Source organism: Leuciscus leuciscus (assembly GCF_965113295.1).
Source record: "Leuciscus leuciscus genome assembly, chromosome: 10".
NCBI classification, from domain to species: Eukaryota; Metazoa; Chordata; class Actinopteri; order Cypriniformes; family Leuciscidae; genus Leuciscus; species Leuciscus leuciscus.
Window position 1 is genome coordinate 6,323,054 of NC_138734.1, and position 18,367 is coordinate 6,341,420.

The 18,367-nt window shown below is 38.0% G+C and overlaps 1 protein-coding gene across 6 annotated transcripts in view; it reads right to left on the reverse strand.

The window, feature by feature from the left end:
- Positions 1–1,678: 1,678 nt before the first annotated feature.
- large2 (LARGE xylosyl- and glucuronyltransferase 2) overlaps positions 1,679–18,367 on the reverse strand; it is a 109,751-nt gene continuing 93,062 nt past the window's right edge. For all 6 annotated transcript variants that reach the window (XM_082182196.1, XM_082182192.1, XM_082182194.1 and 3 more), the window contains 14 exons: positions 15,831–16,019; positions 13,364–13,653; positions 12,858–12,940; positions 11,996–12,119; positions 10,584–10,755; positions 10,403–10,507; positions 9,062–9,174; positions 8,781–8,906; positions 8,358–8,513; positions 6,663–6,826; positions 5,166–5,444; positions 4,919–5,065; positions 3,498–3,693; positions 1,679–3,406 (listed from right to left, as the gene is read on the reverse strand). In XM_082182196.1, the coding sequence (XP_082038322.1) occupies positions 3,209–3,406; positions 3,498–3,693; positions 4,919–5,065; positions 5,166–5,444; positions 6,663–6,826; positions 8,358–8,513; positions 8,781–8,906; positions 9,062–9,174; positions 10,403–10,507; positions 10,584–10,755; positions 11,996–12,119; positions 12,858–12,940; positions 13,364–13,653; positions 15,831–15,930 (2,253 nt within the window). In that variant the 5' untranslated portion in view covers positions 15,931–16,019 and the 3' untranslated portion in view covers positions 1,679–3,208. The remainder of the gene's footprint in view (positions 3,407–3,497; positions 3,694–4,918; positions 5,066–5,165; positions 5,445–6,662; positions 6,827–8,357; positions 8,514–8,780; positions 8,907–9,061; positions 9,175–10,402; positions 10,508–10,583; positions 10,756–11,995; positions 12,120–12,857; positions 12,941–13,363; positions 13,654–15,830; positions 16,020–18,367) is intronic.

Below are 18,367 nucleotides of genomic sequence, written 5' to 3' on the forward strand. Positions count from 1 at the left end.
AATTGCCGGAATTAACTTTGTTTTAACACGAGTCAGATCCATTTGGAAAACAATTGATCAACTTCAGCCTCTTGCCACTAACAGATGGATTGGCTGAAGTCATTTGCAGTCAACAGTAATGACAAGCCCACTGTAATATCTAAAGAAAGGGTCTTAAACTCCCAGTCCACAGGCCATATCCAGCCCCTGAAGGTGATTGTTATATTGTAAAGCTATTTCTATTTTTTAATGCACTGCTGCTTCTCCAGCCACTTCATTTTTCTCGATTTTTTTTCCTGCACGTAGTTGCATCTTAATTAAATGTAGTTTAAAGGTCAGCTAATTGCATTTAATACAAATGTAGGTTTTTTTTTTTTGGTTTTTTTTTTCACACTTAAGTTGGTAACTTGTACTGCTGAATGTACTGGCAAGAATTTAGTTACTTGCCTTTATATTGAAAAATTGTTGCAGTTCTTACAATTGACGAACTTTAAATGTTATTAAAAAACACACTACAGTTGAAGTTATAATCAAGTACTTGGTGAGCTTTAATTATTTAAACTTTTAATTTGACGTCATTACAAAGTGTACTTAATTCTGTACACTTAAGTGGCCTTTTTATTTAGCCTATTAGACGATTATTCTGAGGGATCATGTGACACTGAAGACTGGAGTAATGATACTGAAAATTCAGCTTTGCATCACAGAAATAAATTACATTTTAAAATGTAATAAAATACAAAACCGTTCTTTTAAATTGTTATATTACAGTTTTTACTGTAGTTTTGATCAAATAATGCAGCCTTGGTGAGCAGAAGAGACTCAAAAACATATACAAATAGCTTAATGATTCCAGACTTTTGACCGGTAGTGTATACAAGTATATTATCTTTTTTATATACTTTTAAGATTTTAAGTATACTAGAAGTGCAAATTCAATACAATTAATCACCCTTCTTTTTCACAAGGTTTGACTTCAGAAATTGACCAATTGTATGTTTTTTTTATGTTTGTTTAGGAAATGTATAGATCTGGGCCCTCATTTATAAAACGTGCGTACTCTAAAATCCACGTCAACGTTCAGGTTTATAAAAACGGTCTCAATGCCATGTCAGATTCTAAGCAAGCGTACGCACTTTTGCTTGTTAGCATAATTGCACTGAATTAAAGTTCAATTAGTTAGCATACTTTGAGTAAATTATTTCGGGCAATCTATAGGCTATAAAATGGCCTATAATGCAGAAATAGATTTGACATCTGGAAGAAGGGTGTACGCACTTTTCAGTGCGTGTGTTAGTTTTCTCTGAATCACAAGTATGCCCATTTGAGAAATGATCTTAGATCAAATGTAGGACGGTTTCTACGCAACCTTTTATAAAGGTCCCCAGGTCTATGAACTGTTGTTGAAAAGAGCTGTGTGAAGATTCTTCAAAAAAATCCCCTTTGTGTTGCACAGACAAGACAATAGCAAACAGGTTTGGAACAAAAGAAGGTCAGTGATGACAGATTTAAAAATTTTGGATGAAATGTCCTTTTCTTTGGGAGATTAGTATGGAGAAAGAGACGAGGTAATGCTTTTTCTTATCAGCACTGCCCTGTATTGTAGACCTTCCAACTATAGAAGCAACTCAAAAGTGAAAAGCACAGAGCAGCCTGACTCATCTACACTTGTAAAATAAAGAGCACAAGAACTTTGACAAACTATAGAAACAGGGAGAATTTATTTAAAGCACTTTGTCCCCTACATAGAAAAATATGATTGATTTAAGTCAACAATAATAAATAGAGTACCTGTTTTCTTGCAGGCCCCGCTGATGCGTACAGTAGTACAATCAATATCCAGTTTTCGCAACACAGCAAAGGCACGGGTATTTACCGTAAATCTGCAGTCTGATGGAGCGGAAGGGCATGGGGGGCATGTGAGGGGTGAACTCAATATGACCTGGAGGAGCGATACTTTATAAAGATGGAACAAAACATTGCGACAGCAGCCACTGGTACAATAGATCGTACAAACTTTCTTGTCAGGTTTCCAATGTTATTTTTTCTTTTATAACTTGAGTGACTGATGTTGAATTGGACATTGGATTATTATTTCAGGACTGACCAGAACGTGACTGACATTTCACACAATAAATATCGCTTTCAATGACAGAACGTGTTTTATATCACCGACAACAAATATTTAGTCCTTTAGAAACTTGGATGCTCCGTTTTTTTTTTTTTTTTTTTTCATGGTCCCTTAAGTGGATCTCAATGCAAATGTACATATAATCATATATCATATAATCATAGTTGATAATGTCATTTTTGAGTAACAGTATGTAGTGCAAACTTTTAAAAGTGAAGAACGTGACGTGAGTTCAGAGCAAGAAAGTGTCCTGGCATACACTATGACACTGGATGTTTAAGCCATTTGTAATAAATGCAGCAGTTATAACGCTCCGATCATTTCTCACCAAAATCATTAATGACTAACATTCGGGACCTCCGAAACCACACAGAATACTCCCTTGCACCCCTATCAAGCATTCAAGCTTCTTCCGCTACAAGCAAATCAGTGTTTCTAAATTAAAAAATAATGATTTTCTTTTTTTATATTGTAAAACATACATAGGCTGTAGGTCGTTGTTCATAAACAGTTTTGTCTTCGTTAAAAAAAAAAAAAATACTTTTAAATATTTTAAATAACAAGGAAATTATAAGGCTTAAATGTCCCTCTTGTCTTGATGGCCTCCTCACACTTCAGTCCAGCAGAAGAGTCTTTGGAAAGCTCATTCATGTCTTGTCCTTTTCGGCCCATCGATACTTCATCGAATGGTTTTAGCCAGGTCCAAAGCTGCGTAGCGCCATGAATCACTAGCCGAAGATCTTTAGTGAAGAAAAAGCCCTGATTGTCAAAAAAGGTCTTTATAATGACGTTCATTTTAGACTATAAGAAAGTGAGTCATCACAAACGAATGCCGGTGTCCTTTGCGCTTTTTAGCAGTTGAAATGTTTGGTCGAGTTTTCGCCACCAGTCTGAGATGGTTGTGGTGCTGATGTCATTGGTTTTCACAGTTCTCTGCTGTATGACTTATCAAAAAGAAGATTAAAGCTCTGATTTTAGCAGGGCAGCTTCGTACCTCTTCACACCGTAACATGTAGCAGAGCAGCATGTTGGCTGTTGAGCCTCAAACGACTAGACCGAGCCATTCTCCTGTGTGCTAAAGTACATTTGAAACGGGTTTCAGATGTTCCTCTGTGCTGTGAGGTACTTGAGAGCAGCAGATCCGTACTTTCGAGAAAGGTCTTGGTGGAACTCGTCCTTCAGAGTCGTCAAGCAGTAGCGGTAACTTGGACTGGAGCGAAACTTTGAGATGTCAAAGCTGGGCGCGTGGGGCATGTGGATCATGAAGGCATTTGGTAACACAATAAGATCATACTCCTTTGGAACAAGGAAATGCGACAGGTTAGGGACACTGGACACTTGAACTGGCGGTGGAAACAGGCCAAACTTTTTTTTTATAAAACCTTACCTGAGCATCAAGCTCCATGATATGGGATACTTTGTTCCAGCCAAAGCCAACGAATCTCTGGTCGTACTCAGGACAGTCTCGTCGCACGACGACGTACGGCTCAAAGTCTGCCTCCCATTCCACCTTGTATGGCGTTGTGGCTGTCCTCCATTTGGCGTAATTGGTTGGCGCATGACCCTTTGTCCAGACATGATACCTACATTTCAGGAAAGTAATACATGCATGAACTATTATGTGTGGTCTTTCAAAAACAGGCCAATGATGTGATCCTCACATTTTTCTCCTATTAATTCATTCAGAAATATGTTTCATTCATCATCTATAACAGGGATTCCCACATTTATTTATTTATTTATTTATTTTTATCAGATGAACCCCATTGATCTAAAAAAAATTATTTGAAGATTTTCAGTTAATATTGAAATAATTTACCAATACATTCATGTGTTCATGGTTTTGTGGCTGATGGTCACAAAAAAAAAATCATATAAAGTGTTTAATTTTGGTTGTTTTATTTTAAAAAAATATATTTTACTTCTACATTTTAATGATTTGATTATTAGCCGTTCCTGCTATTCTCCTAGTTTTAATTTCTGAATTAAAATTCATTTAGATATTTTTGGAGTGATACAGTCCCGATATTATAATCCAGAAAAAAGCCCAATTAAAGAAGCAAATCAAATCTTAAGTAGTTTATCATAATCATTTATTAGAATTTTTTTTTAATTCAACACTGATAAGTGTTACACTGAATAAGTCTTTTAAAATATCAGATAAGTTGACCTTTTTATGACAAAGCGAAGTTAGACCAGGTTGAAAAATGTCATATGGTATATGACTGCCCAAAAACTAGTATTTATGAATATTGTGAAATGATTAAGATATGTACACTCACATGTGTTCAATGTCTAAGAAAATCACAACGCAGAGCAGAGGAGCTTCTGCTTACAAAGAAAAGGTGACTGAGCTCGTAATAAAACCAGAATCAACATTGGCCTTTCGGAGATGGTGAGAACTGAGGGATGTGAAGTTAGGTATTGTATTGAACAGATAAATTACCATATGTAGCTCTCTGACAGAGTTCATAGTAAAGCATTATCTATTGTGAAGGGTCATTTCATTATAGTTGTTGTAGCCCTGTGTTGGAATTTATTTTCAAGAATAGTGTCTAATGGGTATAGGTTTATATATATATATAGGCAAGGCATATATAGTATAGTTTATAATAGTATAGTTTTTAAAAACATGAAACCAACATCAATACAAAGAGTACATTTCTAAAAACATGGTACATGTGTTTTAAACTAGAATTTTCATAAGGATTGTCTTTTTCCTTATTGCGGACACTCTTAATTTGTCATCGACCCTAATATTAATTATGAACTTCCTTGAGATATGATTATTTTGAATGTCTACTGTACCTGAAGGTGTAGAGAGTCCCCATGTCCAGCATAGACAGCAGCTCGGCCTTGGATTTAGGGAAGGAAAGGCGATATCTCAACGTCTCAAAGGCCGGCACAACCAGAGCCTTCTTGGTATTGGCCATGTCCAGTTGGACTATGCTTCTTCTACATGGAAAAGTAAAAAAACAAAACACAGATGAATTACAGAAATGTATCCATTATATCAACAGATTATTCCTAACAAATTGACAGCGCTGAGTCTTACCTGAGGTAATCGTAGAGGCCGTACATGGGCAGAAAATCTACATCAGTCAGAAAAACGTAGGGTGTGTTGACGTTGTGGAGCGCCACATTGCGTACCAGATTGACAGGGTAGAACTGACCCTCCTTATAAACGATATGATAGCCCACGTTTTTGCGGTTTTTGAGGACTTCGGAGGCCTGAGCGTAGCGCAGGAACTGCTGAGCCTCGGCATCAGACATATAGAGGGCCAAACTAATGGGGCCTTCCCAGTGTTTACAGATCGCCTCCAGCATCTGCAGTCTGTGGACAAATACAAAGAGTCTCTGGTGAAATTTTGGGTAGTTGGGCAACTTTCAAAGTGAAGCAAGATTACAGGCTCTTTTTGATACACTTTTCAAACCTGCAGGGCAAGCTTTCAGTATTAGCATGGTGTGTTCTGATCTTCTCTACGTCAGACAATTCCAGTTGATACTTGTTTGAAACACAAACACCATTGCTGTGCAGCATAACAATCATCTTTGTGAAAAAGGCAAGACTACTTTATGGGAAAACAGAGGATTCAAGCCTGACTTTGTTTTAAATAGCTCAGTGGGGAGAATTAATAGACAATTATTTTCCTAACTATTATACATTTAACATATAACCCAAACTTTAATCAAATGTTGTTGTTTTTTTAAATCAAATTAAATACATGTCATGCCAACCGGTTAATTGAATTAATCACAAAAAGCAATATATGCTATCAATAATTATTATATTTACTATTTTTTTTGGTATGCACTGAACACTTTTATGTATTTTTCCAAATATTTTCTTCTATTGTTTACATTTGCATTACATTACATTAACATATGTGACCCTGGACCACAAAACCAGTCCCAAGGGTCAATTTTTAAAAATTGAATAAATAAACTTTCCATTGATGTATGGTTTGTTAGGATATTTGGCCAATATACAACTATTTGAAAATCTGGAATCTGAGGGTGCAAAAAAATCGAAACATTGAGAAAATCGCCTTCAAATTTGTCCATTTATGTTCGCGATTTTGCTGCATCCACTCACAATATAATTTTTTATATATATTTAAAGTAGGAAATTTACAAAATATCTTCATGGAACATGATCTTTACTTAATATCCTAATGATTTTTGGCATAAAAGGAAAATCGATCATTTTTTGACCCATACAATTTGTGATTGTTGGCTATTGCCACAAATATACCCATGCGACTTGTGACTGGTTTTGTGGTCCAGGGTCACATATGTATGGATCAATGGCATGAATCTTTTTAATTTTTTCAATCAGCAACCCTAATAGTCTATCTGAAAATAACACAAGGGTTCAACATGTTTTGAAGATGTTATTAACTTGCAATGCTGTAGTAATCTCTTCTCATTTCAATCAAAGTGTTGCACAGGGTTCATTAAACACGACAATGACACTTCAGTAATTAAATTGCATTGGCATGAGTGGCCCAAACGTGTCTGCAGATTCGTTCAGACAGTCTGTCATCCTCACCTGTCCATAGAGAGCTGTGCGACCAGCGTGATGTCCGTGCCATCATCTGTGGGTGTGTATTCATACTGCAGGAAGTACAGATGCACCCTGTGCACCATGATTCGCTCCCTCCGAAAATCATAGCACTGGTCGTCCTCATCTAGCTCCTCTAGTGCTTGCTGAAGCTGGAAAGAAATAATAATAAAATGCTTTATCAGCTGTGCTGAGGAGGAAACATCCAGCAAGCTCTGGCTGTGTTATCCTTTGCAACTTTACAATACTGTTTTTCCATGTCCAAATCCAAGGCCGAGCTCCTTTTAGAGATGGGGATTCATTACTTATTAAGAATGATCCAGCTTAAGACTATAAAATCCCTTGTTTCTGTTTCTTTTAAGTCTTCATGTTCTCTTAAGATATAAGTATCGCCATCTGCTGCTTTAGGGTGCTAAAGACACGCCCCATCTTTTTAAAACCCAGCCCGCATTCATGCCATGTCGTATTTACCATAAATTAGGCTCCGTGTTGCTGTGTTTACACCATTTCGTAATTACCATAAATGAAGCTCATATGCTTTCGATGTCATGCACCGATCGGTCTGTAAAATATAATCAAGTGCCTTTTGCTTATAAGTAAACCTGAACAATGAGCTAGTTGTCAATAGCAGTGCTAGCAAATAGCTTTTTGTGAGACAGTGCAAAATGACTGCCAGGAGGAAAGTTAGTAAAAGTTTTTCCTAGTATGGCATTTTTATATAAAAATGTAAGTGATTCATGTGAGAAGTAAGAAAGTTAATTTAAACAACATTTTTGTGAGATGGAAAATATAGAAATAAAGTTTTAAGAAAGTCACAAGAGTGTAATATATAGTAGATGTAAAGTTCCTTTTATGTATAAATGACATTATATATGATAGGTCAGTTACAAGCAATCACATCATTACCACATGGCACAAGCTGATTGGCCTCTGCTGATCCTGCAGCCAATGAGATTGCTTGCTCAACATTTAAATAGTCTGGTTCATTGTTTGCTGTATGCTAGTCCTGTAGAGTTCTTCTGAACCCCTCCACCTCCCCCAGCTCCACCTGTCTATATCTGCTATGGGATTTATGTCTATTTATGCAGCAGCACATCTTACATGCTCAATGCAGCGTTTGTGTATCTATTAGCAGAAGCAAGTCCACAGGCGAGTTATCCACTGTGTTGTCCTTGTTACAGGATAACAATGCACAGGCGAGACTGATAAATCACTATGCTGACTAACAAGAGAAACCATGGGAACAAAGTTAAACAGGAAGTAAAAACGGGGAACAATGGAAAACACTTAAAAACACTTAAAAATAAAAGTCAATACAACAAAACCACGAAACCAAGGGAACATAACACTTCCATAGCTAAAGCAAATTTACAGAATAAAATTTGTCTGAATTTACAGATGTAAATGTATTTATTCTCTTTACTGTCTAAATCACATTATTATATTATTTATATATAAAAATATGAATTAAATATATAATCTCAGTTAGAAATGAACTTCCATAGCCCAGGATTGTCAGAAATATGATACCAATAATACACAATACCAATTGTATCATGGATTTTGTATTTCAGTGCTATTTGTCAGGTAATAGAAACATTATCTGCATGCTATTCCAAAAAAAAAAAAAAAAGAAGAAGATATTTGCATAATTCTGCATAACAAACTACTTAAGTAACTCACCACTGTGCTCTCTGAGCTGGCCTGACTGGGACAGCCGAACAGTTCCCGTCGGAGAAGATTACCATCGTACTCCAGGAATGTCAAGTAAAGATTACGGAAAAATTCCACATGCTTGTTTTTTACCCTCAGCTTTTTAGGAGAGTTCCAGTGAATGACCTGCGGGAGGAAGTAATAAAACTGAGCAATAAACAACTTCAAAGACATCATTTCCATACTAAAATGGAAGTTTGACAGGAAATGAATGTGACGGCTGGGTGAACATTTGCATTAGAGACAATTTGTAAAACAAACAATGAATTTGCCAATGATTAAAGCAAAAGCTCGAACGCCTTTTTACTTTGAACAACTCGTTATTCTTAATTCCTTTGGGTCAGTTTGGTCGGTTATACCCAGAATACCTAAACGTTCAGCTAATATAGTTACCTTTAGATCCGACACCTCAGTGTAACACTGTTCAGAGCGAGTGTGATCCGATAACTGTACGTTCCAGAAGCACGGGAGCTGATGCACCAGAACTGGGTTCTGTTTAATGAATGCGTTGAATATATCCTGTGAAGACATAAAACAATAAAACATTTTGTTGCATTATACAACAATATTCAGCAATGGTTTCATCATCATTTAGACTACTGTTGCGCAAAGCACAATCTCATATGACCTATGAAATAAATGCTTCTTATGAAGTGTTCATGAAGGACATGGACCTGGTCTGCCAGGGATGTTGAAAGCATGCTCATTAGCTCTCTCTCTGCCGTCAGTCTCCACATCTGTTCCCAGCCAATCCTGCGCAGTCTCTCAAGGTAGAGTAAAATCACACCTGCAGCCCAAAAAGAGAAACACCTGTTGTCAAATGGACCCCGGTGCAAACTATGCTCTATTTTATTTTATTTTTTCATCCTGAAATGAAATGTGACATAAGCAGTGTGCTCCATTTAGAAGTGATCATCCCTGTGTGCTCATTCCTGCGAAGGCTACACAGACTGTATGTATGTCAATTTGATCTTTATACTTGATCGCACCCGATGAATAACCCCTTCAAAAAAGGGGTAAATACTTTAAAGAGTAATTAATTAATGAAATATTATACATACACTACAAGTCAAAAGTTTGGAAAGGAGTCTTTTCTGCTCCACAAGGCTGCATTTATTTGATAAAAAAAAAAAAAAAACAGTATATAACTGATAAAAGTAAAACAGTAATATTGTGAAATATTATTACAATTTGAAATAACGGTTACATATTATATATGTTAAAATGTAATTTATTCCTGTGATGCAAAGTGTAATTTTCAGCATCATTACTCCAGTCTTCAGTGTCACATGATCCTTCAGAAATCATTCTAATATGCTGATTTGCAGCTCAAGAAACGTATCTTAATTATGTTGAATGTTGTGCTACTTCATTAGAAAGTTAAAATATATATATATTCAGCATTAAATTGATAAAAAGATACAAAATATTTTTATTTCAATTAAATACTGTTCTTTTGATCTTTCTATTCATCAAAGAATTCTGAAAAAAATGAATCACGGTTTCAACAAAAACATTAAGCAGCAAAAACTGTTCTCAACATTAATAATAAGAAACGTTATTTACAACTGAGCACCAATATTAATTAATAATTGAGAAGTGAATCAGCATATTACGGTGATTCTGAAGGATCATGTGACGATGTAAGTAACGATGCTGAAAATTCAGCTTTAAAATAGAAAAACTGTTATTTTAAATAAATTGTAATAATATTTCACCTCATAATATGTGTTTTGGAGAAGGCGTGGCTTTGGAGACGCTCTGAAAGGGAGGGTGGGCTCTTATGCTCTCGAAGCTAGCTTGCTATTGCTAGCCTCTCTGAAATTGCCTACCCTACCTTTAACCCCTTTTCCCCTTAAATTTTTTCCGTTTATTATACTCGCATATCAAACTAATCTGTGTTTGTAAAGTAATTCCACTGTCAATAACCAGTTACAAAGACAGAAAACATTTCTGCTGTTTGGTTCCCAGTGAAGGTTGATGAGCGGAGTTGAGATGGAAGCTGGTGTCCGTACCTGTGTTAAACCCCCGTCCGAGGGCTGGCCAGGGTTTGTGATTTTTCCACAGATTACCGAGGTACCAATCACTCTGATTCTCCACCAGACCAATCACCTGTTTCTCTGCAATCACAACATCAGGGTTACATTTCACTGTCCCGATGCTTTATAGGACTCGTGAAGGAAAGTGACTGATTACCTGTGAACTTCCGGAAGATGGCCCACAGCTCGGCGATATCAGTGGCGAAGGTGATGTCTGTATCGAGGACGATGACCTTTGAAAGGTTGGATGGCAGAGCTTTGGTGAGAGTGAGCTTCATCAGGCCATAAATTCCTGAATAGTGTTTGTTTGGTATCCACGACACCTCTGACTATTCATAGCAAGAGAATGAGAGAGAGATAGAAAGAGAGAGAGAGACACCTGTGAGTATTTTTCTCATTAATTTTTTCCCCAGAGAATTCAAAACCTTCTTTACTAAAATCAACCATCTCTATCTCAACCCTGCATGTGTTCACTATCACCTACTAGAGCTCATTGTCTGCTCCATGTTTTCCTCTGAACTGTATTCTGCGGTTATAGCATCATCTGCACCCGTGGAAATAACCCACTACAGTTCTTATTGTGCGCTTCATCTTTCCAGCATACATCCTTAATGACCTGAGCTCAGGTTTAATAATAATCTGCCAGAGAGGGGTTGATTGAAAAAGACTAGATTTCCTGCAGCTTAGCTTTCATATACTCAGGAGAGCAAAGAGGTCTCTATGCACAGCAGAGACACAGGATGTAAAATCCGCGTGATTAGAGACGGCTCCGAGCCAAACAGCTGACAATCAGAGGTGAACGCAGTCCGGGAGGAGAACGAGAGCACAAAACAGGACAAGAAAGACTGTGTTTGTGTTATTGTGCATATGAGTGTGTGCATCCATTCATGTGAGTGTCCTTGAGTGTGCAGTGTAATGTAAACTAGAATGCGCTCTCCTAGAATATGTGCGCGCACATGTGTGTGAAGAGGAGGCAAGCTCTTTGATTGTCACTTCGCTCTTTCAGCGTACCGTGCACTGCATGAAAAAAACTAAAAAAACACAAACAGACAGTGAATAATTCAACGCCACAGCAAAGGCAGCACTCGCATGCCAAGTCGTGGAAAAAAAGTCACACTGTCAGTTTAAATATATGAACAGAAATGAATAATTCTATGCTTTCGACTCCCTCTGGAGCGTGCAGGAATTCTCAGAGAGTGAAAGCTCTTGAGATCGCTGGAGTGTAAACAGCGAGCTCAATGTTTCCACTATCACAGACATGCCGTACTGTCCCAGGGGGACCTTTGCCCCCTCATTACAATCCATAAGCACATGTGACATGTATTTCATTCCAGTTGTTTGTGCCTGAATGAGCTCAGGGAGGATTGCGATCGGCATCATTCTTCAGTCTTGTCATCGCCACCTGCTTCGTTTCAAAACTATCGCTACTTATTAAGACATTAAGTTACTGAAACGTTGCATATACTGATATATACTGATGCTCTGTGACATGGTCATTATCTCTGGGTCAAAGGGCAAGGGTGGTTAATGGCAGGGGTGTCATGAGAGCATTATGAGGCAGGTTCTTACTTTGAGTTCATCAGCGTCATAGAAGCTGACTTGTACGGACGGTACCATCCATGACTGGAACAGAGTGCTGAGGATCTGATTGGCCACCGTGTCTGTGATGAAATGAAAGTGCAGTGGGTTTCTCCTGAAACGGGAGATGTTGACATGTTAGGATTTGTTTGTATGCATTAGGTAAAATGCATACCATTTTTACCAAATGGTCACCATTTTTGAGGTTTTCACCATTTTTGATGATATTTTGTGGCTTCACTACTTTATTTTGAATGATCGGTAACACTTTATTTTGATGGTCCCTTTTGAACATTCTGTTGACTATAAGTAACTTTGCAACTACATGTCAACTAACTCTCATTAGAGTATTAGTGTACTCTGTGCTTAATATCTGATAACTCTTTCTTGTGAATGTCCTCCAACAGACATTCTACTGACTATGAGTAAGTTTGCAACTACATGTAAACTTATTCTAACCCTAACCCTACCAGTCTACTAACACTATAATGAGAGAATTAGTAGACATGTACAGTAATACATTACTTATAGTGCACAGAATGTGTTAAAGAGACCATCAAAATAAAGTGAAACCGAATGATCCTGTGGTGTGACAATATATGTACTTTACAGACAAAATATGTGACAATATTGTGTCCTTCACAGTATTTATGACTTAAACAGTGAAACTGTGAAATTTCATTTCAGGCCAACTGAATACATGTTAAATAAAATTATAAACTCTACAGGAGAATAGCTAAATTACAGTTGTTGTTCTTTAATACTGCATGTTCACAACAAAGCTCTATTACCACACAATATGCCATCATATTGCTATTTATTTAGTATTAATTTCGCTGTCCTTGTTTCTTACCTGTGGAACAGGATGGATTTGACCAGAGTGACCACGTCCCGACTGGCGTTGTGACCCGCACATACACATGCCACGTGAATCAGCTGTGTGTGGAGAGAAGAGCCAACGTTTCAGATTGGATTGAAGAATTTCAGCTTTGTCAAGCTATTCTTGAGATTCATTATTTAGCTTTAAACAGCTTCTAATATGCAGCGGCCCCTACAGAAAGAATCTGGACACATATGCCACACTATAAATTGCAATAAATACAAAATATCAAACTACTGTTTTTAACCAATTGGTGTTGAGGTGATATTTAAGTCAATATATTAAATATCTTCATTTAGGACCATATTTCAACTTATCAAACCTGCTTTTGTTTGAAAAGTGTTTGTGAAAGCTTTTTTTTTTCACTTGGAAATTCCTTTTTTTTTTTGGTCTCACGCAAGTGTCGAAATACTTTTTGGGGCCGCCGTATGTTCCTTCATTTATTCTCACATCTGACAGGATGTAATATGCCATCTAACCTCACACTTCTCCGCGGTGGGCGAGCGAGAACACTCGCTGTGATTGGCCCGTTCCTCTGCTGTGTTCTCCACGTCCTCTGGACCGGTGTCTGCCGATGCCACCCACTGCTGGTTGCCATAGTTACCCTCGGCAGGCTGGGCAGCCAGGCCCTGCGATTGGCTCAGCTGGAGTCGGATCTGCCGGTTCTCTTCCTCTACCTCTCGAACTCGTGATGCCAGGACATCCCGTTCCAGCAGTCGTGCTTCTGTAGATTCCACCAAGCATGCGGAGAGGAGCAGGGAACGCCCGTCTGATACGGCACAACAGATTTCATTTCATTCGAGTGATCTTGACAGATTACACCCCAGAGATGGATGGATGGGAGGTAAGGAAATAGGAAGCTTGAGGTGAACTTGCAGAGAGACAATATACGTGAATGTCATTCAGATTTAAGACAGACTCCAAGAGTATCTCAATCTACACATTGCTCTCTGCTGGAATGATTAAAGTAGCAGAAAATTGGATGTGATCAGGGAGAACAAAGTAACAGGCATTGAATTTATCAGAACAATTTGATGGATTTTCTTGCATTGCGCTCATGTATAAGCGAGTGCAAATCACTCATCCCTGTTAACCAGAGTTGGGTCTTACTTAGAGTTACCATGTCATCTTTCATCCATTATCCATTATCCATTAGCATTCACATTCATCTCAGGCAGTTGGGCACAGAAACCCTGGAAGTATGCGATATGAAATTTGCATTTTGCTTATGGGCCTTCAGCTCTGCAACCAGGTTGTTTTGAGCCAATCACCTGAGCCGTAAATGGCATGTGATTAATGACTCTAGAGCCGCAGGAAAGTGATTGGCTGACAACACCACAATAACACACACAGTCGCTTCACCACCATCAGCTGTGGTGTCAAAAGGCAGCAGGCGGAGAAAAGTCAATTTCATGCTTTTATGCGCACTCCAAAAACTACAGTATATAATCTATCATTATAAGGTTATTATACGAAACCCTCTTATTAAAATAATGTACTATTTCAAAAAACTGGAAAATGGCAGGAAGTGAACTCTGCAAGTAAATACATCCTTTTTAAAATGTCAATCCTGTTACAAAGATTTTGTTTAGTATGTAGTTGATAATTGAAAAGGATTCTTTTTTTTTTTTTTTAAATATCATATATCAATATAAATATCAATATAAATTTCAGCTTCCAAAAAGCACCATGAGGTGCAGCAGTTCTCAGCCTTTTGACTCGAATGCCCCCCAACACTATATTTGACATACAATATTTGACATACTATTGATGTCTATTAAATTAATGCACCACGATTTCTTTTGTGATTCCAGAAGTTTTAAAAAACGCAGAGCAGAGGAGCTTCTGCTTGCAAAAAGAGAAGTTGACTGAGCTCGTAATAAAACCAGAATCAACATTGGCTTTTTGGAGATGGCGAGAACTGAGGGATTTGAAATGTTGCAAAAGCGATGCGGAGATGGCGTTTTTATTACTCAACAGGAGAGTAAGGTATTTTATTGAACAGATATTGTGAAGGGTCATATTCGTTCGCACAGTCACGCAGAGCCGAAGCACAACCAAAACAATGTTCTGCCACAAAATACATGCCGTTTTGTTTTTTAACCGCTAGAGGGCCAAAAGTTACATAGTTTACACATTTAAATAACTGAAATTTTAACTTAAATCACAGGTAGTACAGTACTGTACTTTTGCAGTAGTCCAAGGTCCCTGTTTTCTTAATATATTTCATAAATTGTGCACTCTGAAAAGTACCACTTTTGTACAGGCCATATTTTTATTGTGAATAGTCACAGCTGAAGGGGTTTCAGGCACTCATACCTTATGGTTAAATATTAATTCAGCTTGATATGGCACAATTCAGTGCAATTTATTAACACTTCAAGGCATTCTTCAAAAGAATGTTTAAAATCTTGCTTTCCAATTTCAAAGAATGACCCTGAAATTGGTGCCTAAATACATCTGCCATTTTCTTTTCTTTTTTTTAAGGAAATGACAAGTCTTCTCAAACTCTTTTAGTTTTATGAATACTAATGATCATGTACTGATAATCTCCCTTTCCGTGCACCGCGTAGGCCAATGTGTGCATACGTGGGACCTTTCTCATGATTGCAGATAGAGATAGATATGTTCACATGCCAGATCGAGAGCAAGAGAAGGAGCTTTTATAATGATTAGCTTTCTGAGATCTGGCTGCAGATCAGTTCTGTTATCAGCACTCCGCAGCGTTATTGTGCGTCTCTGAGGATGACAGGCCCATCAGATGAGGATTTTAGCACACTGGCCGAGATAAGACTGACTGACAGTCTCAACACCCAAGTCAACCCAGCTTAAGGGGAAAACTCTTTGTCGATCCAGCCTTTACATCAGAAAACAGAAAATGAGCGTCATAGAGAGCGTTTCTTTCCAGAAATCTAAAGATCTGATGATAAGTGCTTTGATACTCACTTTCCGAGTTCCCCACGAGCAGGTAAAGCCAGGTGAACAGGATGACGAAACTTAGAGACACCACCAGCAGCTTCAGCTTCCCTCGGCAGGGGCAGAGCATCCTGGGATTGTGGAGGACTGGGCAGGGGAGTGGATGGAGCGATCAGGTTGGGCTTACTCTCACACTGGTCTCCTGCAGCATCCTTTCTTCTGGAGGAGAGAGAGAGAGAGAGGTAATTTGTTAGTAATGCACAGGCCCATGACAGAATCTGACCTGTCGATCATAGAGCTCTACATATCCACTGCCACTTGCATGTTGGTTTCTTCATTTTTAGGAGTAACATGCATAAAATGTCCCCACTACCTGACAGATATCACTGACATAGACATGTGACAGCCCTTCAGGGGGGCAATTGGTAAGCTAAGAAAGCTTGTCAGTCATTTTGTGGATATATTATATTAGTTCTTACTAAAATTGCAATGTGAAGTCCAAGTAGGTGACTAGCTAGTTTGTAGCTAACTCTGTACTTTATTCGGTTGCACCAATTGTTCTCAAAGGGATAGTTCAACCGAAAATGAAAATTCTGTCATCATTTACTCGCCCTTATGTCGTTCCAAATAAATAAGGCATTTGTTCATCTTTGGAAGGCAAATAAAGATATTTTTGAATGAAATATTATATATATATATATATATATATATATATATATATATATATATTACCTCAATTATTATAAAAAGATCGTACCATATTTGAGTGCTCTAAGTTGATCAAAGTGAAAAATGTTATCTGTTCATTTTATAAAGCGAGTGTGTCTCTTCAGAAGACTTGGGCTGTGTCTGAAATCCCCACCGATACTCTTAAATAGGGCACTATTTGATGGGACAGCCATTTTTAGTGGTGTCCCAAACCATAATGGACGTTATCGAGTGCACTCATTCAATCCCATAAGACATCGCAATAACGAGTGTACAACCGATGTACGCTAAACATCTAAAGAATACCCATAATGCACTGTGAGGGTCGTACGTTGAATGAATTCCCGCGTCTGACCAGAAGATGGCGCCCGCAGTTGAATCATCCATCCGTCCATTTTCCAAACTGTTGGTCCAATGTGCGTATAGAGTAATATCATACAGGTATACATTCCTTGTTTAATTGATTGTTACATTGTTTAATTAAGGTTTATACATGCTAGTTTTCATGACAGAGTTCAAGATGAATCTTTTCATTACTACTGTAGCTGCCAGTTTGCCAAGTTTCAAATGATTATTAAACACCAAGTGCAAAACAGCAGCCCTTCCAGCGCACTCAGTGTCCGAATTCACTCCTTCAAGTGGACTATATTAGTGGAGTAGTGTAGGGAATAGCATTTCGAACACAGCCTACTTGATTAATTTATTTTACGATCTTTTACGAGTTTTGGGTGTTAGACTTTCAATTGAGGGACATTAAAATATATTAAAGTTACACTGGTTTGGAACGCCATGAGAGTAAGTAATATATGACAGAACTTAAATTTCTGGGTGAACTAACCCTAACATCCATGATACACATCAGAGAACTGGCGAAGGCAAAAGCTGACTGAGCTATTGCATCGCATGCGTCTCAGACAAAAAGTTGCCCTTGAACACACTGCGAAGACTATAGCCAACGTCCAACCAGCACATACAATCATCACATTCGCTTTTCTTCTCGTGCACTGGTTCGTTAAGCTGAACAGCCAATACGAGTGATCTGTCTCACTCTCATCAGTCTGCCCAACGCAGATTCAACATGCTCCATCAGCTAAAAAGCCACAGACGAGGTCTGACTAGTGCCGACGGTGTGAAACACACCGTAAAAACTGAGCTGACGGGTGTTCAACCACTGCCCGACGTTGACCAACAGGCTTGTAAGTTCTCCGTAAAGTAATGCAAATTCTCATAATATGATGTTTATCCTCAATGATCCAATAGTAGCCTTCACATATGTGAACAGATGTTGCTGAAGTGAATTTCAGTGTATCCTTGATTCAGAACAATGTTTGGTTAGCACCACAGAATTGCAGTATTTACACTTTTGTAAATAAATCTATGAATGCCATGTTTATACTTGTCTCTTCATATTACAGTAGGTGAGATAGCAGAAAGCATTTTATCATTTAAAAAAAAAATAGCACACTGCACCTTTAAATTCTTAGGTTAATTATGCCTTGAGCTACCAATAAAAGTGTAATACTTTCAGCACATTAGATCATATTCAAAACATTTCACAGAATTTATTCCCAAAATCAGTGCAGAAAATCTGATTATACATCACAGGAATGACTTTCATCAAAGCTTCTAAACACAAATATATATTGCATTCAGCCGCCATATAAAAGTGCCAGTATGGCAGATATTGGTATAATAATAAATATCGATCCGATGTTGTTTTCCCTCCTCGTTCAGCATTGTGTCTGCATTAAAAGCATGACAGGCCTCCAGCCTAACTAAACTCCTGGCTTTTGGCTGGTCCAGACTAACTCTCTGAAAGCCTCTCTGCAAGCCACTTTACGGCACGCATTCATGTCCGT